Consider the following 27,996-nt stretch of genomic DNA (forward strand, 5'->3'; position numbering starts at 1 on the left):
GCAAAGAATTCGTTTAAAATAACTAATGCTAATTCTAAAGCCTGGCTAAAAACTTTTTGTAATCAAATTATGATTTATATAATATCACTATTATAGGTTATATTTTATAGAACTATTTATTATAGGTTTTTATTATTATTTATAATGTAATCAATAAAAGAGTAATAATGATATTATCTACTGTTTTTTTATGATATACTTGATGAATTATTAAAAATGCAAAACAAACCCACAAATTGAATGTGCACCGGGGCCCATCTATTTATAACTACAGCAGTAGATAACTATTTATGAAAAAAACAATTATACAGAGTTATTTAAATACTATAATTATTTATATTTACTAAATTACCTTTGATGTCATAAATCCACACAAAAAAAAAATTAAAATAGTTGCATATGAGTTTTGTATCGGAACGTGGTGTGCTAGATACGTATTGAAATAAGTATCTGACTAGATTAGAGTTATAATATCATTACTGAATGTTGTTAGTAGCCACTGCTTATTATAATTCGAGGTACATATGTAACACAATACCTTTTGAGGGTCCTAATATCTGAACTAGGGGTGCTAGCACACCCAGCTCGCCCCCTCCCCCAAAATTACACTTATAATGTTATAATATAACATAATATTACTATGTTTAAATATGGCATATTAATTGTATCAAAATGACGGTTATAGAAAAACGGCTACATTCTTAGCCACCATACAAAATTAGGACTATAACTATGATCATTGATTTTAGAATATATATTCTAAAATCAATGCTACGATTAATGTAACTAGACTCAGTATCAATGAGATTACCGGCATACAGAGTATGTCTGTAATTCGAATTGTTTGTTGTAATGATTACACTACAAATTTAATTTTACCATAATAAGTTATTTTTATTTTTCATAGATAAGCGTACAAACTAAATCCATTTATTACATATTCAATTTTATAAAAAATATAATTTCTTTAATAACACCCAAAAAAAAAAAAAATAATAACATACTGATTATGCAAAATATAAATATTGGCAACACATATAAATTTAAAAATATTTGATTACGGTACAATATCATTCTAAAACATAATAATTAAGTAATGACCTTACCTGATTGATAATAAAAATAAAAAATCTAAATAAAATGAATGAATGTCATGAATATTTACTTTATAATATTAATAAACGACAAAAAAATATAGATTAAAGCATTTTTCTAATCATGTAGTTCAAAATTCCACCGTTTTTGTGATACAAAATGTCTACTTCTGTGTCGAAACGTAAGATAGCATTAAACGACACACCAGTATTTGTCTAAAAAATAAAATAAATTGTATTAACTACAAGTGGAATTAATTCAATATCGTAAGGTAAAAAAAAAATATCAAAATGCTTACTTTTACTTGAATCTCTTGCAATGGTTTGCAATCTTGTGGAATGTCAATGTCGTAAACTTCTTGACCAGTTAATTTTAGAGTTTCGGCGTTTTCACCGGTACGGAACTGCAACGGAATGATTCCCATACCGACTAAGTTTGAACGATGAATGCGTTCGTAAGACTCAGCAATAACAGCTTTAATACCCTAAGGATAATAGAAAAAAGGCCTAAGTTTTTTTTCAACATACTAATAATATGTAAAACATTAGTACATACAAGCAAAAATGGTCCTTTGGCTGCCCAATCTCTGGACGAGCCCGATCCATAGTCCTTGCCAACGATAGCGATCAGCGATCGGTTTTCTTGGGCATAAAGTTGGGCAGCATCAAAAACGTCGAGCTAGGCAAAAAAATTTGGTTAAAAATAAACAATGTGGTTAATTTTTAAAAATATTCTCATTAATTAATAAACCTCTTGTCCACTTGGAATGTGCAAAGTTTTCGGTCCAGTACTCTTGACTAATTTGTTTACGATTCGTATGTTTGCAAACGTTCCCCTAGCCATGATGTCATCGTTTCCTCGCCTTGAACCGTACGAGTTGAAGTCTTTAGGTGTGATGCTAAAAAAAATAAATGATTATTATTCATAATTATAACAATTACAAATTGATAAATTTTGTTTTTTATTACTTTTTTGAAGCCAAATAACGAGCTGCAGGACTATTTCTGGCAATACTTCCCGCAGGACTTATGTGATCAGTTGTTACTGAATCGCCAAGGTAAAGCAATACATGTGCATTTTTCACTGATTTAACACCAGGTAAGGTCTAAACAATATAGAAAAATATAGAAATATTATGTGTGTGCTTTGTAAATATTACAAATTGATAAAATCTTGATTTAATATTTTTAAGTTCATTTTTTTTTCAAGTAAGATTATTGTCAATAGTGATAAGTCAAGAGTTTACGAACATATTTTGGTTGGACAAATGGTTACAATGTAAATAATTAAAAACAATAACATTTTTTATATGAAAATGTATACATCCAAAAAGGTTTTTCCTTGAAAACTTAAGAAATCTGAGTTACTACAACAAAATGATAATTTGGTTAGATTTTTGACGAAATAAACTGTAAGTCATGTTGTCACTCACAAATAAACACTTAATGCAAAACTGAGGATGGTTAGAAATGTTAGATATTTAAATATAAATATTAATACAATTTTTAAACAATCTTTTGATTTTAATATTTTTTCAAAAACAAAATAAGTGCCGACCTTTAGAATTTAAAAAAAAATTCTAAAATATATGTAATTCATAAACTTATTTAAGTTGTTAATAACCTGTTGAAATGTTTAACTGGTCGATTAAAAAAACTATAATATTGTGAAAAAGTTTAACAAAAATATTTTTAAAAATACTATTATTTCTAAAAAACAGCACTTCTTATATTAAATAGATCAATCTAAATACACGAAGAAACATCAATTACAAACAAAAACTGGCTTTTTATTTTTTAATATACTACACATAGAAAAAAAGGATTTTTTGAAAAAAAATTACATTTTTTTTACATATTATTATCTTGTCTTAATTTAAGCTATACTATAAAAACAAAACAAAATGCTTATAATATATAGATTTTGTAACACATTTAAATAAAAAAAATTTTTTACCTTAGTCATGCCATTGAAGAATGGAGGATTTTTTATGTATGTCGATGATGAATCCCAAGGGTATAGTTGACCGTCGGGAGCTTGCAAACACTGCCAAGCATTGGAGCCGGTTTGGATGCGTGCGTAAACATCTTGGAACATTGCTGGTATTACAGTTTTTTTTTCAATGGTTTGGATGTGCTCTCTGGAAGGCCAAATGCTTCTCAAAAATATAGGACTACCATTTTTATCCACACCTAGTGAACAGAAAAATATAATAATAACAATAATTATATATTCTGAAATTTTTAAATATGTAAAAATTACCAATTGGTTCAGTTTCAAAATCGATATCGATGCGTCCAGCAATAGCATATGCAATAACAAGCAAAGGCGAAGCCAAGTAATTTGCACGGGTGTTCGGATGAATACGACCCTCGAAATTTCTGTTACCCGATAGTACTCCACAACAAACAAGATCATTCTGTGAAAATAAAAACAAAATAGTTTTTATGTAAAACATTTGAACGTTAAACACATTGTCAAACATTTACCGATTCAATAGCGCTGACTACGGACTCTGGTAAAGGTCCAGAATTTCCGATACAAGTCATACAACCGAATCCGACAGTGTCAAATCCTAATTGTTTTAAAGCAGGCATAACACCGCTCTCCCTTAAATAATAAGTCACTACTCCTGATCCAGGAGAAAGACTGGTTTTGATGTATGGGGCCACCGTCAAACCAGCTTCTATGGCATTTTTAGCAAGAAGACCTGTGCAAGAAAAAAAAAAAATAAATGTATCAACGTTAAATATGTAAAATTGATTTTTTATTATTTATTATTAAATATATTTACCAGCTCCAAGCATAACACTAGGGTTACTGGTATTTGTACACGAAGTGATGGCAGCTATAACCACAGATCCATGCTTTAACGTGTACTTCTGATTATTAAACTCGAATTCCCCAGTAGCATTAAGTTTGTCCGGACTGATGTTGAATCCCTTAAAACCAACCTGTAACATATAAACAAGAAATTATAAGTATTTTATTATTCAGTATTAAATTCAATACCGATCGACTTAATTTATTGTTATATAAGATAAAATACGGTCAACAATTAAAATATATAATACAATATTGTTGTTTTGACCATTTTTTACAAATACAGGTTGATTATTTTAACGCCATACACTAGCTTTTTCATAAAATTGTAGCAATTTTGTAGTTATTCTTTTTCATTCCTGTATTTTGAAATCTGGTTCCATTTATTTAAAAAAAATATTATAAATAACAGTCAAATAAAAATGTACTTAAATAAAATATTATTTAAAACAATAAAAAAATTAATGAAAATGGATTTTTAATAACTTATTATTTAATATTTGTTTTAAAATTTTAAAAAATGTTCAGGTTTGGTTTAGTTTTAGTACCCTTAGGAAAACTTAATTCAATTTGTAGTCCTTTAAGTCAATAATTATAGTCCTTTTGGTAAATTTGTCTTTATAAAAAATAGTTTTCTCAGAAAAAGCAAAAATAAAAAATCGAATTTATATTGCCTTGATATTATATTATTAAAAATTTACCTCCAAACGCCAAGTTAAGGCCAATGTCAGATATTTTTTTTGTATTATTTTGGCTGTTTTATATATATGGGGTGGTCGTATCGACAAGGTGCTCGAGAAGGTCGCCAATACCTCACAGGCCTAATAGTACCTGTTCGGTTTATTTATTGTCATCCAGATATTATACATAATATTATTTTATATGTACTGTTAATGGGTATCGTGTGGTCGAAAAACCGTTACAAAAGATTTAAAAAAAATACAATATACTAGTTCTACTCTATTCCTCCCACAGACCGACTGAACTATCCGAAGGTCTATCCCGGAGGACAATGGATATGGCCTGTAGTGCTATGGGGCAGGTATTTCGACCCATGCCGCCTTTTTTCCAACGGCCAAAAATTGAAAAAAAAAGGTCAAATAAAACGCAGATTTCTAAAAACGAGAGAAATTTATGATTTTACAGCACAACCGTAAAATATAATAAGTAATAACATATGTACATGTCAACGCCTGAAAACGATAAGGATCTTATTTTTTTTTTAAATTTAATTTAGAAATCAATTTTGATACCTAAAAACAGAAAAGCATATTTAAAAATAACCTTTCAATTTATCTATTATAGCCATGCAACAGTAAACGCACAGAAAAAATAATACATTTTAAAATATAATAAACATGTTTTTAATTGTTTGTGTCTTAACAATTATTTGTACATTTTTAGACTATTTGGACATTTACTACAAATTTGTACTCAAAATTTAAAACACAGTTTTTATTTTACACATTTTTAGTATAATTGTTATTTGGGTAAAAAAATAGGCTTTACGTGTGATATAAAAATCACCAAATAAAAAACGTTATCGCAGTTATTAATTTATTAACGCATAAAAATGCAATATTTGAAGTAGAATAATACATGAGTATTAAACAAGTAATATCTTACAAAGTTTAATTAAATGTTTTTAAATTTGTAATCCTGCTAGTTTTAGACTAGGAACTATTAATTATATTTCAGATATTAATTTAATATGATAATTAAATATATTATGTAAGCTTGCTCAATATAATTTTTTTGTACGGACAACGCTGTAATAGACTTCAGCATATTTCAGCATATTTATATTCAACACAGGGAAAACCTTAGTGTCTCAGGTTAGATATAGAATCGAATTACCGGACATGTATGGAATACCTCTATTTTTACATTATAATCGGGCAAAATATTTTATATATTAATTATATTATAGGATTATTTATAATAAACGCCGTGTGACGGCCAACAATCCCGAACACACACATAAGTAGGATTAATATCGACGACTCAAATAATTTTACAACGATAAGGAGTTGATTGAAATAAAACACTATCGTTGTGGGACCGCAACGGTATACCTAATAATAATATGATACTGATATTATACTTGAAAATCTATATATTATTTAGTCGGTCGACGGTCAACTCGAAAGTTCAGATAATAATATTAATATTATTATTGTTGTTGTTGAATACACAAAATGTAAAAAGAAGACGCATAATAACATATTATAACGTGACGTGTAACGGTCAAGTTCAAATATTATACAACACAATATTATTACAAATAATAATAGTTCTGTAAAATATCAATTTTTCTTCGATTGCAGATGGCAGTTAAACGACGGAAATAATAATTTAATGTGGTTTATTATTATTGTGATAATAATGTCAAGACTATGTATAATATAGTTGATAAGCAACTTGTAATATTTTTAAATTACTTACAACCCGACGATTTATTAGCAAGTAGGTAGACCAATAATATAACAGCTAAAGATAATAAAACGCGAGTCGCGACACAGATAAAACCTATAGAAATATTAAAAGCTATAGTAGAAGTAGTAGTCAAAAATGTAACAATAATTCCTACATTCCAAACTAACTATATTAATAATAATCATTTACAGTCACAAATGCAATGGTTCCAAATAAAAAACTAATTGATTTAATGATGCACTAATATTATGATACATCATAATAATATGATATTATAAAATAACCTACTTATATTTATTAAATATTATCTAGAGAAAAGAAATGTATTATGTTAATGGTACAAGGACGAAGAGGAAAAAATATATTTTGTACTAATATACAAACATACAGACAAATATAATATTGCCCGCGGTAAGAATGTTTTAAACTATTATATCACCCCCTCCCTTAGTACAAAAGAATAATATACACCAAACTGTCTAAATTCAGAACTAATTCAGACCTAAGATGGTGTCATCTTAGATTAAGTAAATAATTTAATAAATAAAAATTCAAAAACTGGTTATCGATGAGTTATATAAAATGTTTGGTTACAAAAATTAAGTAAGTACATACATTTAATACAGTACACTTAAGTAAATTATTTTTTTGTTAAAAATGTAGAAATTATTTTTTGTTTTTGAAATAGTTATTATTAAAACAATAAAAAAATAACCTAACAGCAGGGAACAAAAAAATTAGTTTATTTGTTTATTTAGACGGGCGGGTAGCCCAATTATAATGAAAATTATTATAGTATACAATTATTAAAATACAGATCATCAGTTTAAGAAAGTAAACGATACAAATACACATTAAATCCATCGATAGTTACACACAGTGAAAGATCGACATTATACTTATTTACTAATGTCATACATCTAATCACAGGAGCATTTATATTATAGTTTGTTGACTGAAATGGCAGATAAAAAGTATTTGACTGCCTAGTACTACGACTAGGAACAAACAATTTTAAATTTGAAAGTAAAATTGGACAATAAATGTTTCCATTAAGTAGTTAAAAAATGAAGCAGAGATCTAGCCATTTTCGTCTAGTTTCCAATATTTCAAGGTTTAAATAAGTTAGTAATGGCTTGTAAGAGGAGTGAGGTTGTCGCGTAATATCACATCTAAAAGATACTAATCTCAAAAACCGATTTTGAATCGACTCTATTGCTACGGTCTAATACAAGTCATACGGTCATATATTTATATTTTAAAAATATACAGTAAAAATGCTATTTAAAAATATTTTTGGCAATAAAAATAAGTTGAAAAAAAATGTCACGGTACATTGAAGTATTAATTTTATACTTTGCTGTCAGAATACACACATAAGTCAACTTATATTAGTAATATTTTGTATACGATCGAGCGTCATTAAAATCTGTTTTAAATGATCGACTGTTATTCTGCTATTATAAAATCTAAACACATTAATTATCATGTATACTATAAATATAGGTCAATGTTAATTGTTTCAAGTTCACTTATTATGTACAATGATATCAGTTGGTGACATACTCCAAAAACACGGTTTATTTTACAGTAATTTATAGGATAAATAAATTATTAAACATAAAAAAACTCTCATATTCTCTTACGGTCGTCCTAACTAGTTGAGCTTAAAATTTAAATACGTTTTAACAATTAACTGGCAAACACGGTTATTGGTTAAAAATTGTTCATTTTTCCTCAGACCGTATCAGATTTATTGCGTAATATATAATATAAGTTAATAATAGTTTGTATTTACACACATGGTAAGTTAAATATAACCTAGTCGTAGTCATTACTCACTAATAACTATAATAATAGTCTCATTGTGTCACAACGATTGTAAAAAAAAATTATAGACAACGTTTTATGGAAGTCAACGAGACAGAAATTGGATAAATGGTTAAAAATTACATAAGTTAACTTTTATTTTTTTTATTTTAAGAAAACATTTTTTCAATAGGAAACCTTTTAGCGATTTCCTAAGAGCCGGTCGTCAACGATTTTTGTACAGAACTGCCACAACAGTCGTCCTTGTTTATTTGTGTTGTACATACATAACAATAATATGGCTAGATCGAATGTAATACAGCCCAGAACAACAAACACAGCGCGTACTACAAGAGAGCATTTGACTTAATTACACAATAATTAAATCGATAAATGATTCTATTAAAACGTGATCACAAATAGCCATTAAAATAGCATTTAACAATAATAGATAAGGAATACCGTGTAGTGTAATATAGTAGTGTTTACCATTGAACACAGTTTTCGACTGGTTATTGTTTTGGAACGGCGTGCAGTTGTAATGAAAACAATGCGGAAATTTTCATGCAAAATGTAATATTGTTAATTATTTCTATTACTGTGCGGGTACTTCAAATGCGAAGGAATATAGTACTTCAAAAATCCGGTAAGATTATGATGATTTAATTTGTGCCATTCAGTACAACGCAAAGCGCGCATACTCTTCTAGGATAGTAAATTTTTGAGAAAATAAAACTGATAATATAATTTTGGTTGTTGTTTTTTTTTTAAATTCCAACTCAAATCATAGCATACTATTATTTTTAACCGCCGTTATTGGGCGACCGACAACATGTCGTTTTTCTCGGTCGGCTATACCCCTATTGTTAAAAAAAAAACCCAAAAAATTAGAAAGTCGACGCTGTGGCACTGGACGTGATCCCTTTTTTTCCTTGCCTTTTGGGCCAGGTACTTCTTTGGATACATATAAGGACCCGCGAACCGGACCCAGGACATCAGTATGGTCGTATTTACCGCTAAGGACACAACGACTCGGAGGTCTACAATTTCTGTGCCCGCAGTGAACAAAATTAATTGAACTACACAAGCAAACATCTGTAACCGGGACATCAATCATCGGCTTGGCTTCTCGTTTAAAGGTTAGTTTCAGTTTTCTTATCAGAACGCACAAAGAAAACAGCTCTCGTCGGCCGTTAGTATTATTTTAGTAAACATGTGAAAATCGAAATTGTGACTAGAATTATACTAGCAATCGACGAGACGTTTAAAATGTCTGGTTATTAGTATTATAATATATTTCATAAGTTAATTAGTATTGTAATTTTTTCTTTCAAATTTTGTATACATATTTTTTGTAGTTATAATAATGTTGGAACGCAGTAGGACTACGTGTCCCGGTTCATCCAGTTTTGAGTTTGATCGTTAACAAAAAAAATACTTAAAACTAGGTGGGCGGGCTGATGTGGACTACTAAGTCGGCGGTTTCGTATAGAAAATTGTTATTATTCTACGGTGCATTCGTTAGGGTAGCATAGACATCTTTTGCTAGTGAAAATATTGAATGTTGCTAAAGATGTTTACTACTCAAATGCGTGTGCCGGATTCGACTTATGATAAATAATATTATATTGTACATACACATCATTAGTACTTGAATACTTCAAGGTAACGGATTTGCTGTGGGAGTGACATTTTATAAGCTTCCCAAGCGAATTTCGGTACCCTATGGATTTAAGGAATATCTATCTTAGGAGCGCAAAACTAAATCAAATGGGAGTTTTGGTATTCTTTGGGATTTAAGAGAGCGGGTTTGGCAGTTTAATATTACCGGCTATCTGCAATCCCAAAATACCAAACTCTAACGGACCAACGGTTTTTTTTATCAGCGATTTATGAAAAATTCCTATTGGTAACACGTAACATCTTTAGTGGTACAGTTAAAAAAATCTAAAGATGTTTATGTTGCCTATACGGAGTTACATAAGAAAACGTCTCAAAATACCTAACCAAAAACTAATATGTTTGAATCTCCTTGGAGTAGCACAAAACATCTTTAGCTAGTATTTATATTTGAACGTAGTAAAGATGTTTTAACTACTACTGGGATTTTCACACTACAACACGCGTTGACTATTATACTATGGATAATAATTATTTTAGGGTTTTTTTTAGTTAAATATTTATTTTTTACGGTGTTTTTAATAAAAATGTGTTGTGTTTCTTAAGGTAACTTATTCACTGTGGGAGTGATAATTTAAAATCCCATAGGAGAATTAAGTGCCCCTAGAATATACGATACATTAACGACTGATAACTGTACAGACCATTCACGGTTCACCATTTGTAAGTTATTATTATTGTATTTACTAGAGGTATGATAAGGTAAATAAAAATAAATTATCCGGTCTTTAAAAATAATATTTTGTCGTTGCCACTATCGTACACCGATATTTTTATTTTGATAACATTTACACAAGTCAAATGTCCGTAAAATTGTACCGAAAATATACTTTTGGACCGAATAATCTAGAACTGCATTCATAATATACAACAATCAGTAATCAGTATTTTCAAATAATACTATTTATATCCTTTAGCAAGGTAGTTTGACTTATTTTGTGATAATATGATACGAGCCGTTGGTACCTAAATCTTTGGGTTTTCCAAAAACCGACTTTATTACATATCACATTCAAATCGTTTATTTTTATAAAATGCCAAACTATTGGTAAAATAAAAAAAATTACTCTCACAAATTACATTTTTAAATGATATATATAATATATGAACTATTCTTACTTTCTTAAATGTATGAAAATAATAACTATTTTAATTATTAAAGCGAGCATTTTTTTTATAGTATTACTAACAGTTGCAATTTATATCATTTAATTGGTAAGAGGGCGCTACATTTACAGTACCCGTTTATAATTTTTACAGTAGATTGAGAAAAACTATATCTATGGTGAAGCGTTTTTATTTTTTTATAACTTTTAACACAATTCAAATTATTCATTCGTAAAAATTATTCTTTCTCCCTTTTATCATTTATTTATAAAAAAATATTATAGAGATATCAGAAAAATAAAAACGCTACCCCATAGATTAAGTGTTTTTCTATAAATTGAGAAAATTTGGTAATCTACTTTAATACTGACCTCACATACTTATCCCGCGCAAAACCATTTTGATGGAAAATAAATTGTAACTTAACCTATAGAAATGACTGTGAAGGTCTGCCGTCTGACAAAATAAATGGCAATCAATAAAGTATCCTCATTGCTGTATTAATAAGTATACTCTACAGTTCAGACTCTAAATTAAGATTATTGTGAAAGGTTACCTTATACTTTACTCAAAAAAAAAACTACTTTTAAACTAATAGCGATGCGTTTACATATACTTTAAAAATTAACATAATGATATTGATTTTTTAAATTGTTTATTTTACAAATTAAGTTTGACCAACAATTTTATTTTACACTTAAAATAAAACAATCAATTTACTGAATGAAAATAAAAATAAAATTTAATACAAAATTTTACTTACTAAAATAGTGATGGTAAATTAAAATTTTTCGTATCATGATAAAAATATTATGTATGTTATTTATTATTTATTAATAAATTTAAAGTGAGCATTTTTAAAGGTGTGTGTGTATGCTATGAATTTGTTGTATTGAAACTAGCGTTTTAATACTTGTTCACACGATTTAAAAATATAAATAATTTGTTGTTTTTTAGTAATTTTTATTTCAATGATAAATTGTATTTTCTAGTGAGATATTTTTTGATAATATTTCAATAAACTCAACAAAATGTTTATTTATTATATAATAATTTGTATTATTTCAATTATAAACAATAATTTGAAGGATCGATGAATACATTTTACACGAAGAATATTTAACTTTTTGGGAGCTCTAAATAAAATATTAAACTAATAATTGCTCTATTGTTTTTAAACTTCGGATCCTAAAATGACACAATGTACTAAGATAAGAATTAAAATAGCATCTACTTAATATGAAAATAAATCATTTAATTTACACATAGTTTAAAGAACCGTCGTTTACATAATATATTTTTAATTTTTGTTATCAATTTTCGGAGGGGTGATGTAAATTCTAACTACTCAAGACACTAATACATATATAGTTATTATATTATGTGATGTGTGCACTAGCTATTCAACAGATAGCTATTGTGTACTGAATCAAAAATAAATAAACATGATGAAAAAACCTATGGTCTACCATCTTGAAACTAATATACCGTTGTTTTCTCTTGTGCAATATAATTTCAGATTTTCTATTTTTTGATGAGTTACATTATTTTTAAAATTACGCTTAAACGGCATAAACATTGTATGCACTATAAAATATTAGGAATAAATATAATTTATAAATAATCTTAATATTAACGTCAGTTATAAAATGTATTTATTATTTGACAAAGGACACTAATATTAATAAAATGTAGTTAATTAATTTTTTTCAACATAGAAAATAGGTATTGATTTAATACGTCGTATTCAAATAAATAAAAGTTATTTGAATTTATTGATTTAGCATTTACTGATTTTTTAAAAATAATTTTTGATTTGTTTTTAATATAGGCAATATTATGCAAAACTTTTATACCTACTTTAAATTTTGCTAATATTTGGTAGTTTGTTTATAGTTAATATACATTTTTCGATAGAATAAGACTATATATTGCCCTATCCTAATGTAGAAATAAACTTTAGACTATCATAAAATAAAAAAATTGCTTGATAAAATAAATTATTTGGAATATGCATATTGTACTATATATTATCTGATAACTATCTGACGTCATAAATGTAAAAATATATAATATATGTTAATGATTTTATCTAATTGTTATTACTATCGTTATGTTCATTAATTAATAATAATTATACAATAATTAATAATACATGATCATTCGATTTTTCACTTATTTTCGAAATATTCAAGTAAACTTTTGTTAAAGTTATAACAGTGTTTTATTATGTAAAAGCAAGGGTCAGAATATTTCCATGAAAATCTCTACATATTATCATATTTATGAGGATAGGATTGAGAATAATTTATTAATACTTTTTCGTTAATAATGATTTACCAAATATACATCCTCTTGCTTTTTCAGTATAACTCGTCAAAAATTTAGGTTGAAAATATTTTCTTTTTTTAAAATTATAAGTCATTATTGGAAAAAAGTTAAAACTAAATAATTAATACATTGAAAAACAAGTATAATATTCTTTTCAAATGTCACTGTCACTGTCTATTGATTTCATAATAGGTGGTGTTTACTCTAATATCACCATGGGCCGAGTAAAACGCATTCTGTCTCTATTTTAAGATACAATTTGTTTAAGTCGTCAAAAAAACTGTGATGGTCAGATAAAAAATTAAATACCAAAAAAAAAGTTTTAGCAAATTTTTATAGATAGAGGATATAACGTCTCCTCGAGTGAACATGCAAAAATCCGAGATACATAGTTCAAATGGGATATGTTTTTAACCTAAATAAAACAACTTTGTAACGTTCACATGTTATATTAGATCTAGTACTACAAGTGGGTGCTTCTAGTTTTGTAAATGATACAATGACGCTTTGCGTGTTCTTTTTTTCTCTTGAAACACTTTTCGTTAATAATAAATTAATTATTTTTATACGGGCTTACTATTTTTTCCTCGGTGGTAGTCCATAAAACCAGAATACTTTTTTTTTACCTTTTATATAGGTTTTAATAATATTATATCCAACAAAAAATTTTAATTTTAATCGTGGATTTTATTATTTCTATTTCTTAGCCATTTGCGAACTACGATTGAAGGCTAAGTATTTCAAAGGCTTTGCAGCACGTGTTCTAATCGTTATGTTGTTGAAATTTGGCATGCTCACGTTTTTAAAAATAATATTAAAATTGAAGGGGTGCCAGTTTCAAAATATCAAAAAAGTGAAAATTTGAACCACCCCAATAAATATATGTATAGAGAAGCAACAACTCATTTCCCCCAGTTGTGCCCTTTACGATTCAATCTCACATAGCGCGCACGCGGCACGCCGCCTAACTACTGTTTTTTTTATATCTAAAAAAAATTGCCTATACGATTTAATAAACAGGATATGGTGTGACGTCATCAAGATAATCAAGCTCAGAAATACCAGCAAAATAATGATACACGTGAGAATTTGTAAAAATCATTCATTGCGCATGACGTGTCGCCGTTGCGGGTAGATTTAGAAGTTCTGGCCGAATCGGTAGAGGGGATATTTCGGGCCCGCTTCGATACCTAACTGAAAATCGTTGAATGGGTATCTTTTACAAAGTCTATAATCGTAGGACGTAGAATTCTGCGGGTTAGTCGAGCCTCGAGTCCCGTCCAAGGTTCATCCGCGATGGCGTGGACTTGTCGATATTATAATTATCCAGTTATAATATATTTATTAACGATAATAATAAATTCTGAAAATTGGCTTAACTTTCTTATTTAATTTGGACCTGTCGGTTGTTAGTATAATTTACTAGGGACATTTAATATTTTTTTTGAATCGTGTGACTAGAAGTTATACTACAAACCGACAAGGTTCGACATATACGACTCGGCGCTTATAATGGTATAGTTTTTTTTTTCTTTTTTTTTTTTTATTATAAATTTTTTTCAAGTTTTGCAATATCCGACCAGCGGCTAGACCGGCGTACGCTTTCCCGATCATCATTGTTTTAGGTTGTAAAATATTGTACGGCGATATTGTTGTTTGAAATACTTAAAGCTTTGATGACGGGATAACGTGCGGTGGACATTTCAACGATATTATATGATAGTATAGAAAACAACTTGTAATATTATTATAATAATTTTTTTTTTTGCTTTTGGTGTCTAGTAAACTTTGGGATTTCCTAGGGTCTGTGTGCGCATATAAAAGACAAACTCCGAGAAATCCCAAAAATACTAGGTTCGCAACACACACAATGGTGTTTGTTCCAGTGTTCAGAAAAATGAAAAAAAATTATTTACTTTTTAACATGATAACGCCGATTGGTAACATATACCTCTTTAGTGTATTGTTATTATCACTTGCTAAAGATGTGAATGTTACCTACGGGGTTTCATGAGTAAACCGACTACGTCCGATACGAGTAAGTTGTTTTTTATTTACAATTAATTTCCATGTATCTATAGTTTTTTTTAAGCACTGTATTTTGGATCCATTTTAAGGTAACTAGATCACTATGGGAGTGATATTAAGACTTTCCCATAGGATATAGGTACCCTGTAGATGATGCAAAAATCGCCTACAACTACCTTCTTATTTTATGATATATTTTTATAATGTTTTATTATCTATTAAAAAATATTGTAGTAAAGCTTAATTTTGCTATTGCAGTTACTTTTAACACGCATTAGTGTCTAGAAAAGTTTTTTTAGATAAATAATACTATTGTGCGTTTATTTAATAGGTTAATTAAATTTTGGTTTTTTTAACGCTTATTTTTTACATAATAATAGCGACGCGATTCCAGGTGTGCATTGTTATGGTCGTAATATTCAATATTTATTTCGCATATAGTAATACGATTTTAATAAACCTTGTTTAAAAATAATTATTTAAACGCAAATTAGACTATTCGATATAAACGGCCGACAGTTGACGTTTATATTGCTTCTGAGGCGAATGATTCATTACAGATTAAATTTCATAATTTCGGACAATAGAGCTCCCTTATCTAAAGTCACTGTGCCTCAGTTATTAGCGATAAGCCTCCTACTAGTTCTTACTACTTCATATCCACACTGAGAATTTCTTTATTTAATTTTCCCTTCGTCCGCCGTCTGATATGATTATTTGTTAAAAAATTATAATAAATATTTGTCAAGTTAAAACATGTGGAACTTGACGGTATAATGTTATATAGAAAATTTTCTATTTTATTAATATAAATATTGTATTTTATTACAACAATGAAGATGAAAAACTTTTTTTTTATCTGGTTTCAAAATTATTATTGCTTTGAGGGATTTGTTTTACAGAGCAAAATATATTTGAAGTAATAAATATAATAATTTATATCGAATAAAAAATTGTTGATGCGCTATAAAGAATGGATTTCAATTAACTTAATTAAAAAAAAAAAAAAATTTTGTTGTTTAATTGTAATGGCTAAAGTTTGAATAGGGCTCTAAATTAAATGCATTAATGACCTAAAACAATAGTTGAATTCATGGTTTTAAAAAAGTCTAAAAATGCACATAAAATGACCTAAAACAAAATACATAAGCTACCTAAAAACTTTAAATAAGAGGTTTAACATCAACTTCTGAAAATAAGTATTGATTTTGTTTCGAAAAAATACATATTTAATTAAAAAAAAAAAAAGTGACCTGTTGATATAATTTTTTTAATTATAGTAGATTAAATTTAGAATTAATTTACTAACAGCTTAACAAAACATTTTAAATGACCATGAAATGAAATATTAAAATAAGTGAAAATAACAATAATTTAAGTTAATATCACTAAAATATCTTGACATGAAATATACCTATTGTTCAAAAGTATCCAAATAAATACAAAACAAATTTAGATTAATAATTTACAAGATTTAAAAGCAAATATTTACTATATTGAGTATTTTGCTGGCTATTCTCTAAAAAAAACGCTTAATCTTGCATTAAAATCCGAACTCCATTAATCCAAAATCCACTAAGGCCTGACTAAGTCTTTAAATCAGTATTTTTACTTGAAAATTTATATACTTTTTAAATTGTAGGGAAAAAATTAATTAACCACACTAAATTGGGGTGGAACGACTAAAATCAATTCTATGGCGTATGGAATATACTTTAACATGGCAAATCATAAGTTATTAAATTATGCAAAAAGAGAATGGCTTTTACAAAATAAAAAAAAAACCAAAACAATCTGTTTTAATGTAAAAAAAAATAGAAGAACCAAAGTTTTCTGATATACATTTTAAGCCAAATTCAAATAACACGTATCATACGAGCTTATTGAACAAATATACAAAATATAATAATTAAATGTTATTATTGGTTATGTAGGTTGACCGGATATTTTGCTGGAAGTTACTTCTCGTTTAAAATTTGTACTTATTATTTCAGTTAATACATACAAATTACAATTGATATTTCTAAATGTATAATTAATAATTATATACTTGAAGTAACTAATATCGTATTGTCTGAGTAAGACGTTATTCGATAAGGCGCGATTAACAGGGAATTGAAGTATGCATTCATCAAGAAGACTAAAACATGAAACCACAGATTATATGAAAATATATTTCATGTAATCTGTGATGAAACCTATCTAGGGCATGATTAGCAGTAGATAATACCGCTCAGGAAAATTGCCAGTCTTGGAAAAAAAGTATTTTACTGTGTTAATTTCTCGTTACAAGTTATAAATCTTTCACGAGCTGCCTAAAAAAAATTGTGCACATTTGCCCCATCCTTGGGGTGTGGATTATGGTCCGAAAAGTGTACTAGAGATTTTCCTCCCTCGCAAAAACGACATTGTTATTTAAATACAACAAATAGTTTAAATGTCGTGAACTTCACCCCAAAACTCGACACAATCGGTCTTTAGCCAGTCGTTGTGGTGACTGGCAATTTTATTAAACAGAATAGTTTTAAAACCTAATTTATTAACCTTTTGTTTTATAGAACTTCTAAGAGTAGAGCGTAGAGTTCACACGCGCGGTAACAACAGGTGTATTATAAATGCGAGCCAATAGTTTTGTGGCAAGGTTTTTTTAAAATCGACATGGTAAATTTTCAAATTTTAAGAGGCTATGCATCCAACCTATTTTTTTCTACAATTTTAACTTTTTCTTATTTAGGAAATATTAACTACAATTTTGGAATAGCTAGGATTTTAAGATACATAACTATAATCTATTGCCTAGAGTTTCTAAATGATTAACAAATTTGTACTTATGTTTAATAAGTAATAATAAAACTGTCATTAAGATAAACATGTTATTGAACATTTTATGCAATTGTTGTACTCTGGCACCTCTTTATCTCGCAACAAAATCACCTTTTATTAGCCACACTGATTAGTATTTTATAAATAAAAAAACATATTTACACACATTCTAATGTAATAATTGTTATATAATATAATTAAAAGAATGAAATGTTTAGTTGCTATTATAGTACTAAAAACGTAATTGAACAAATTCCTTCAAAATAGTAAATAATATAGAACATACTGTTTCAACTATCATTTTCCCACGTTCGTTTATCCCATAATTTATCTTGTTGTTCATTCGTATCATATTTCTTTAAAATCTCTTGTGTTAACTTCATCATGACAAGGCGGTGCTTTTCGATTTTGATCGCGTCTTTACTCGTTGTTCAGATTTATCTCACAATAGAAAACTTACAGTCCCAATTTTGTTCCCTTATTTATGTTTATTTTCTTAATTCCTGATCACATTGACAATTTCCTTTATTTTAAGAGCCGTGTTCATAAATGAATTATGTTCTACAGATTTACAGTTTGTTTATATCACAATATGAAATACCGTGCTACTATGTTATCAAATTTTTGGTAATTACCGAAAAATTCAGTTTTCGGGCATGACAAGTAGTGTATGTCGGAATGAGCCTCAGAAAAAACAAATTTAACTTCATACAAAGATTAACAATGTTTTAGGTACAACTTTGAAGGGACACAACCCATTACTATAAGTGCATAACAGTTATAGTAATAGTAATAATAATACTAATATTAATTAATCAATAACGACAATTTATCATTTCTTATTAATATACTCAAAATTCGAAGAACAAGTTTGGGGAACAAAATCGAGTCTGTTATCAAAATCTTTTGTAAAACTGAGTCTAAATAAATATGATAATAATCATTCGCGTAATATCTATTATGGTTTACATAATAGTATTATATTTCAAAACAAAATCTACAGAAAATTAGTTTTTGAACGTATTTTATGGTACCGACGAGATAGAAACTAATTATTAAGTTGTCAAAAAATAAAAAAATACGATTAACTATAATAGTTAATTAGTTTATAAAAATGTTCTCCTCGATGACAATATTTCACTGAAGTAAATGATATTCTTAAAACACAGAGATTTTTGAATTCCTTTCTGAACTAATAACCGACTACACTATTTGTATAATAATATTATTTTAACAATAAATAATATATAAAAAAATAGTTAATAAGTGTCCATATAATGTTAATCTGCTATTTATTAGATTTTTTAGAAAAACTATTAATTAAGTACATTAAGTGAGAAAACCACTCGAGCCCGAGGTTAAATTTACACAAAAAAAAAACAATTGTTCACACTAAGAAAATACTGAGAAAACGCGTCTGTGTACACGAGTTAATTATTATAGATCGTGTTTGTTTTTCACAATTTTGATAATATTTTTCAAACAACTGATATGTCGTTACTCGTTTATTGTATAAAATAAATGAACGTTTATTATTAATGTATGCATGTTATATCTAAATACGTTGACGAGAAAAATAATATTTAATATGGTCATTGTGGTTTTTAATATTGATAAAAAAAGATTATAAACTATTATGCGCGTGTCTAATATAAAATGACGATAATTATCTATCAACATTGTAGTAAGTTATATTATTGTAAGGCACAATACAAAAGTATGGAAAAACACATTCAAAGTCCACACGGCCAACAGACACATTATCTCAAAATGACTAATGCAAACAAAACTGTGAGATAATTAAATAAATCAAGCCATCTCTTATAAAAGACATTAACATCACCACAAATTTCCATTAGTTATTCAAAAACGAATTCTTCGAGTACACATTTTGCTTTGACTGAAAATCATTTCAAACAAGACTATTTAAAATTGTTTTATTTCACCGTGAGTAATTTAAATGTATATTTTTTTAAATGTTTAAACGAAAACTAGTGCGAGCGTCGTGAATTGCTTCCAGTTGATATTATTTAATTTAAACATTATCACTGGTGACAATTCATGAAGCGTGCATTTTGTATTTCATCGTCAATTTACCAGACAACATAAATTTATCGACTAAGGTAATAATATCTTTAATAAATAATTTTATACTATAATATTAAAGTTATGAAAATTATTATGAATTAAGACAACTATGCATGGAATAATTTGTGTTTAAAATCAAGTAAAATAACTGATAATAATAGCTCTTATAATTTTTTTATTAATTTAACATTATCGTCTAAACCAGTATTGTATGTTATGATAAATTGCACAATCACACTATATTTTTTAATTATATAGGTGTACATTATCTACAATTCAAGCCTGAAACAAGCTGAGCCTAAAACTTATCAAATTAAAATTACTGCTATATACAACTGATCCAAATATTTTTAAACTAACTGATGATATCAATTTTATTTTTTAATTTACAATAACATTTTATCAAATTAAAATTTGACTTGATAATACATTATCTTTCTACTTAAAATTATGATTCTAAAAATAGAAAAGCCAATACTTTCTTACCTTATTTGTGAGACAGCTTTGGAAATCTTTTTGAGCTTCAGAAACTGAAATACGATCATGTGGTCGCTTGGGACCACTTATTGATGGAACAACGTCCCCCAAGTCCAAATTTGTAACTTGGCTAAAAACTGGATCTTGAGAAGGATCATCATAATTTCTTAGCATTTTAGAAGCTTCCAGGTAAGCTTTAACTGCAGCTATTTTTTCAGCGCTACGATCTATGAAGAATAATAATGAAAAAGTTAAGATAATACATGTATATACAAAAATGATGATATAATATGCTAAGTAATATTGTTCAAATAAATTATAATGTGTACATCTTAATAGTTAAACCTTATACAATACAGGAAATCTTGCTTTGTTTTTTAATTTAATTTAAATTAAATTAAGAACTTAATAATTATAAACATTTTTAATTTTTTAGAATCATCAATATTGTTTTATATCATAAGAATTAAATTAATTTTGATGTAATTGTCAATTATATTTCAGAGGCAATAGATAAGAAAATATTTTTTGTTTAATATTATGACTATTTATAAATGATTCATGACAAAAATATTTGTATTCATTATTTTATAACACATTTTTCGCTATTTATTAAATTTGGTCAAAAAATCTATTAATTACTTACAAATACATTTTTTTTTAAAATTAATTTAAAAAAAAAAAATTATTTTGTTTAATATTGTATGCAGTTTGTGTAAATATAAATATGGGTCAAGATCAAACCCAATTGCTCTATGATTCAATTTTATGATTTAAAGAAGTTATTTTAAATACATTTTTTATTTAGAATAAAAAAATGTAAAAAGATAAAATTATTTAAAAAAAAAAACTAAACTTACTCAATTTGGAGAGTTTTTGATTTATGTAATAATTTTTTTATCTCATAGGAAATTGTATTATGTACATAATAAGACATATTTAGCAAATAGTGTGATATCAAAACTATTTTTTTTTAAATTCTGAAAGAAATTTTTTATAACATTTTGGGTTAATTTTTGTAATAAAATATATAATTATAACATTGTGTAACTCTTCTATAAAACTAGAAGTTTTAATGCTATGCTCTTTGCTAATACGCTGTCAAATTAATAAAAAATTTATTTTAACTAGTATTTTTTTAAAAAATGATCCAAGTAGTTTTTGATACATATACTTTTAATTGTACTCACTATTCAAGTGTTTAGATAAAAATAAAATTTTTGATTTAGGCAGTCATTTTGGCAACTAGTTAAATGTCTAACTTTTGAATTAGAACACTTGAACAATATTTTATTAGCAAGCATAATATAATAAATTGTGTAGTATAGCGTGTTCTTATGAAAGCCACTAAAATTTGTGCTTGTTAAAGTATGTTGACGTACTCGTTTGTTTTAAATAAGAAAGGGTGTTCTCATCGACTGGGAAAAAACCCACAGTAGCTCCGTACTCGGGACACATATTACTTATAGTGGCTCGATCGGCAATAGACAGTTGAGCGACTCCAGGTCCAAAAAATTCAACAAATTTGCCAACTACTCCGATTTGTCTCAAATGCTAAAACAAGGAAAATAAATAATTTAATAAAAAAAAATAATTAAAATGTCATTGTAAGTGATGAACGAAACAATTTTTACTTTTGTGATAGTTAGAACTAAATCAGTTGATGTTGCAAACTGGTTAAGAATTCCTGTTATCTTGTACCCAAGGACTTGAGGAAGCAACATTGAAATAGCTTGGCCCAACATTACTGCTTCAGCTTCAATACCTACAAAAGAGAAAAATGAATTTAAATATAATTATTAATTATAAGTATCACTGATTACTTTTATAGAAATCACACTTCTTTGCAGGCCAACACAACAAATATCAGAACTTTAGACTAACCATTATTTAGACGTAAAGAAACTTAACGGTAACCGTGTTATAAGATATTATAAATTTTGTTACCATTAAAAAGAGAAGACTTTAAACTAGGTTCTCTCGTCGTTTTTTTTTAGAAAACTTACATTTTACCTTAAGGGGGTCTACACATAAGTATTTTTGGTCGAAAACCACTACTTAAAACAGAACTTATCTAAAAATACTCCTATTTAAGTTTTGAAAAAACATTTATAAACTTTATAACACTTTCAAGGCATCGATCGTAGCATAGTTTTAATGTTATTTTTTGTTAATTAATTATTTAATTTAAATAAAGTAAAAAATTGCATTTTTTACGCTGAAATAATTAATTAACTAAAAATATTTTAAAATTGTGCCACAATCGATGCCTTGAAAATGTTATGAAGATTTCAAATCAGAGTATTTTTAGTTAAGTTCAGTTTGAAGTAGAAACATATGCAGTTGTACAAAAATAGATCATGTATCGTTATAAAAGTTGAAATAAAAAATTAAATATCAAAATAGATTCTTCTTTCTTATGGATGAACCTTTAATTTTTTTTAGCTTTATGTCAAGTTTTAGCAAAAAATTGCCTAAACAATGCGCTTTAATAAATGCTAGTGTAGAGGCCCTTTAAATACAAGCACTTAAAAAGGTAATAAAATGTCAGAATAAAAATATAAATTGTAAATGTTGGGTTAATAAAATAAAAAAAAACCGACGTGAGAACCTACATAATGTTCCCATTATTATAAATTTCCTATATTTTAATATGTAAAAAAATTTCTAAGATTAGTATTTAGTCAATAATAGAGAATATGTGAAGCTCTGTTAAGACAAATTTTTTTTTTTAATTCGCTCTCAAAGATGCTTTGATAGTACAAAAAATAAATTAATTAGCAAAAAAAAAAAGTCTTCATTCAACTTATAATTACACTTTACAGTTGCAAAAACACATCAAAAATTGCCTATACTTTACTTTTTCAAAATGGGCAGAGTCAACAGTGACAACAGATGGCAACTAATGTAAAACCTGGCAACACTATTATACCCGTAGGGCATACCTCTGGAATTTTACTTGCACAGCAATTTAGAAGTATTTTCATTTAAAATATAATTTTTCTAATATAATATTTTATTTTTTAGACTAAAAACAACTGTATAGTTTTCAGATTTATAAGATATAGAAAATAGTATTTAAATATTATGTCTCAGAGTCTAATTTCTTGCCAAATTATAATCTAAATACATTTTGAAAATATTGGTAAATATTATTTATACATATTAGAAATATAAGGTTAAAAGTTAAATTTTTTTTGAAAACATTAAAATTTATTTTCGGTTTGACCTATTACTGTTATCATGAAAAAAAAATGTGATAAATCTCACTTTAATTAATGCTTTTTTGTGCGTTAAGGGGACATAATATTTTTCAGACTATCGCAGCATCTTTGTCAGCGATTTTAAATATTGTTTTCATCTAAACAAAGTTTTCTAATTCCAAAATCACGGCTTATTGGGTGGTTTTTGATTAAAAAACCATATTATAAAAATTGTAGGTGAGAAGTTTTTCTTTAATTTGTTGGAAACCAATTTTTAATAGTTGTCACCTAGGCATTTTTTCACAAGTTGGCCTTAACATTTTCATAATTGCTAGTTCATATATTTAAATATTGTTTTTTATTCCTAACAAAACAGTTCTGTGTCCCTCTTTTTTTTCTATACCCAATCTCACTTTCTATTCATATAATATTTACAGTTATTTTATTTGAATATTTTTTTTCAGACAAATTATCCAAGGGTGGAGGGGAAATGTAGATATGTCGTACAGTTACAGTTCATTCACTTGTTTGCCCAGATGAATTCTGGTAAATTTATATTACCTCCGACTCCCCATCCTAAAACACCTAATCCATTAATCATTGTCGTGTGCGAATCGGTTCCAACTAAAGAATCTGGATATAAAGTATCTCCGTCGGTGAAAACAACACGGGCTAAATATTCTAAATTGACTTGATGCACAATTCCAGATCCGGGTGGAACGATCAACATATTCTTAAAAGCTTTGGCGCCCCACTAAAAATGTAACAAAGTTCAGTAAAATAATACACAGATTAAGTAACGGGTGTTATACAATCATATAAATATTATTTACCTTGAGAAATGTAAATCTTTCTTTGTTACGTTCAAACTCAAGATTTTCATTTTTTTGCTGAGAATCGGCCCTAAAATTAAAAGTTATAATAAAATAATAATTATCATCAACTAAAAACTCGTTGTTTATAGTTAAATAATTACTCTCTGACGAAATCAGCTTGAATGGAGTGATCGATAACCAGATCGGACGGGCAAACTGGGTTAATTTTGTTTGGATCACCGCCTAAGTTCTTGACGGAGTCTCTCATAGCAGCAAAATCCACCACAGCGGGAACTCCAGTGAAATCCTTTAATAAAAATGATTTATAATAAATTTAATGTATAACTTATAACCATCAATATTACTTGTAAGATCACTCTAGCCGGCTTAAACGAGACTTCTACATCAGAAGTTTGGTTGATTTTCCAATTCAAGATTTTTTCAACATCTGCTTCAGTGACTTGAAAATTATCACAGTTTCTGACAGCAGACTCGAGGAGAACTCTGATAGAAAATGGCAGTTGGTCTAAAAAATTAGAAAAAAAAAATTAAACTCTAGGTCGGAGTTGAGGAGGTCTTTAGGAAATATTTTATTTGAAATTGATAAAACTAATTTGAGACTTGATGCAAAAATGTAGATGGAAAAAGTTATTAAATATAAATCATGTTATTGACAATAAATGTATTTGTAACCATCTAACTTTTTTTTTTGGGGGGGTTTCCTCAATAAAAAAAAACTTTTTAATGGTAATAGTGTATATATATATTAATAAGTTAATATATATATTAACTTTAAAAGCTGAGGATAATCTACAGAAAATATAGATTGGCCGATTGCCGATTTAGGGGTAAAAAATGCCGGGTACATTCTTTTTTTAAAAGTGAAAACGTCCTTCTACTTTTATTTTTTTAATTTGAGCCTTGCTTCTTACAAATTGACCACTATATAAACACAAAAAAAAATTTGGAATATATAGCTTACTATACTCAACGCCAAATTCTGGTAAGTTGAAATAATTGTATTGCTTGTTGTTAACATTGATAGTTTTCTTAAGTTTTTCAAATGGATCTAGAAATAAAAACAATAACGACGGTATAAATAATATAGATAATTATACTTAATTAAATAGTGTATGTTTGATTATTTTTAGCCTAGACCAAGATTAAGTGTAACACATGAAAACATTATATTGTCCAAGGTATATTTGCTATTCATAAACGTAGAATAAAGTAGGAATTAATTATTTAAAAGTAATTAAATATTATACATTTATAATTTTATAAATATTTATTATTAAGAAATCATTTTTTTTATGTATATTTATATTTATGTAAAACATAAACTATGTACTAAGTATTGACAGTTATAAATTTATGATAATAAAATATATTGTGACATAAGTATAAAAAAAAACTGGTAGCAGAAAAGATGTGTTAAAAAAACAAACTAATAAACGTTACTAATAGTTTTATAACATTGACCTATGTATAGTTGTTTTGTATAATTTAATACCATGTCATTAAGATTACATGTCAATTGATCAAGCTCATGAATAAAATAAAGGTCTATGTTTTTATGACCTTCGCTTATATAAAAATAATTAATATTATTTTATTACATTAAAATAAGCTAACACAATTGCTAGTTTAATCATTATTCTTTTACGAATGTCCTTCATTATCCTAGTCTTGTTTATAGTAGTTCCAGGTTGTATCCTGTAATACCATCGCTCTAACAAAATTCAATAGTTGTTGTTTTTGTAAACAGAGATTTTTTATTGAAAATAATTAGTAATTTAGTAATTTTTTTTTTAAAATCAAAAACTGAAGAAGACCGACTTATTCTTTCAAAATTAAACCAGACCTCAAAATATTTAAAAACAAATTCCAAATAAACCTCATAACTAAAAACTGTTATAGCAACAAAAAAACAATACATTTTTGTCAAATAAATTATGATGTAAAAATCTGACATGTGACAATTACTGAATACAGAATTGAAAATTGGCCAGAACGCATAATTCCTTAGTTTGATATTTGAAAACCAAACTAAGTATCAAAAAGTTCAACAGTAGTCTCCAGTTTATCTATCCGGTATATATTAGACCCGAGGACTGTCTGATAACAAAAACACCAGATTTTTGGAGGTTAATTAAAAAAAAAAATTTTACAAGTAAAATCAATGTATATATGTTTATTTATATATATTTATTGTACAAAATATTATGAACTTTATTAACTTTTATAAATACTTTATTGTACAAGTCCTAAAAATTTTATTTTGCTTTTTTCTTGGAATGACAGTTTTATTGTTTTTTTGAGCAAACTGGGGGCCAGATAATGCTTTAGCCGGATTACCGAGAGACAACTATACTAACAGTTTGCCACACCATTATTACAAAATTATAGTACACATTTTATTTAATTGATATTAATTATAAAATTATTTGACTACCATTTTTAATTGTCATTGTTTAAATGTTTTCATTATTAGTAAAATTATAATATTACATTTATTTGTTATTTGTAAAAAATTGTAAATTTTATTAAAGAAAAGACCAGTTTTTTTTTTTTTTGCAAGATAGAAATTAAGTTATTTAATACAACTTATTCGAAGATTCAAAAGAAATTTGAAATAATAATGGAATACAAATAAACAGTTATAAAGATTAGTAAATTGTATTTGAAATATGTTTTTCAGTTTTTTAAATAGCTAATATCGTAGACGCCAATATCTTTATCGCTGTTATGTAAGAATTAATTTAATTATGTATTTTTTAAATATTCATCTGTAACTTTAATTATCATTTTGTTTGATAAACTTTATTTTTTATACAGTTATTTTACTATAAGTTCATGTATAGCACTTCTACCATAAATATTATTATATCGGCAATTAAAAATATAATTTGGACAATTTTAACTTCATACGATTATCTAATACATTTCGAACATAGCTTTTTACTTACGTGCCATTTTTGATAATTGTTTAATTTAATTTTGTACGGTTGAACTTTGAATCGGTTAATTATTACAGACACATTACGTTACGTAAATAGAAAATATGCATGAATTTATAGACTGGGACTGCTGTGTAGTACACGGTAAAAGCCCACTGAAAAGTAAGTATATATTAGTAATTACCCGTTGCTCTAAGCCACTCTCACCAGTCACCGGACAGCAATCTGGTCCAGTTATCACTTACAAGATATGATAATGAAACGTGTCCGCTCTATGATAACACATTATCGTTATGAACAGCTGTTTGATTATTCTGATAA

At 27.2% G+C, this 27,996-nt stretch overlaps 1 protein-coding gene across 1 annotated transcript; it reads right to left on the minus strand.

The window, feature by feature from the left end:
* Positions 1 to 978: 978 nt before the first annotated feature.
* LOC126833480 (cytoplasmic aconitate hydratase-like) lies at positions 979 to 27,903 on the minus strand. The gene is made up of 18 exons (XM_050564849.1): positions 27,685 to 27,903; positions 25,698 to 25,784; positions 25,081 to 25,241; positions 24,877 to 25,022; positions 24,734 to 24,803; positions 24,462 to 24,654; positions 22,332 to 22,462; positions 22,080 to 22,251; positions 20,707 to 20,924; positions 3,890 to 4,049; positions 3,585 to 3,805; positions 3,358 to 3,514; positions 3,052 to 3,287; positions 2,064 to 2,200; positions 1,846 to 1,993; positions 1,651 to 1,773; positions 1,394 to 1,579; positions 979 to 1,310 (listed from the first exon to the last, which is right to left on the minus strand). The coding sequence occupies exons 1-18, from the start codon at positions 27,689 to 27,691 to the stop codon at positions 1,200 to 1,202; spliced, it is 2,664 nt and encodes an 887-aa protein (XP_050420806.1). The 5' UTR covers positions 27,692 to 27,903; the 3' UTR covers positions 979 to 1,199.
* Between the last annotated feature and the right edge of the window lie 93 nt (positions 27,904 to 27,996).

Source organism: Adelges cooleyi, unplaced genomic scaffold (assembly GCF_023614345.1).
Source record: "Adelges cooleyi isolate 19-005CV unplaced genomic scaffold, UGA_ACOO_1.1 ACOO_flye_CR_arks_rails_tigmint_CR_PRNA_2, whole genome shotgun sequence".
Classification (NCBI taxonomy): domain Eukaryota; kingdom Metazoa; phylum Arthropoda; class Insecta; order Hemiptera; family Adelgidae; genus Adelges; species Adelges cooleyi.

Coding starts and splice junctions, on each gene's coding strand:
- LOC126833480 (XM_050564849.1), bottom strand. Junction 24,804..24,876: donor CAAGCTGATTTCGTCAGAGA/GTAATTATTTAA, acceptor TTTTAATTTTAG/GGCCGATTCTCAGCAAAAAA. Junction 22,463..24,461: donor TTTAGGATGGGGAGTCGGAG/GTAATATAAATT, acceptor TCTCTTTTGTAG/GTATTGAAGCTGAAGCAGTA.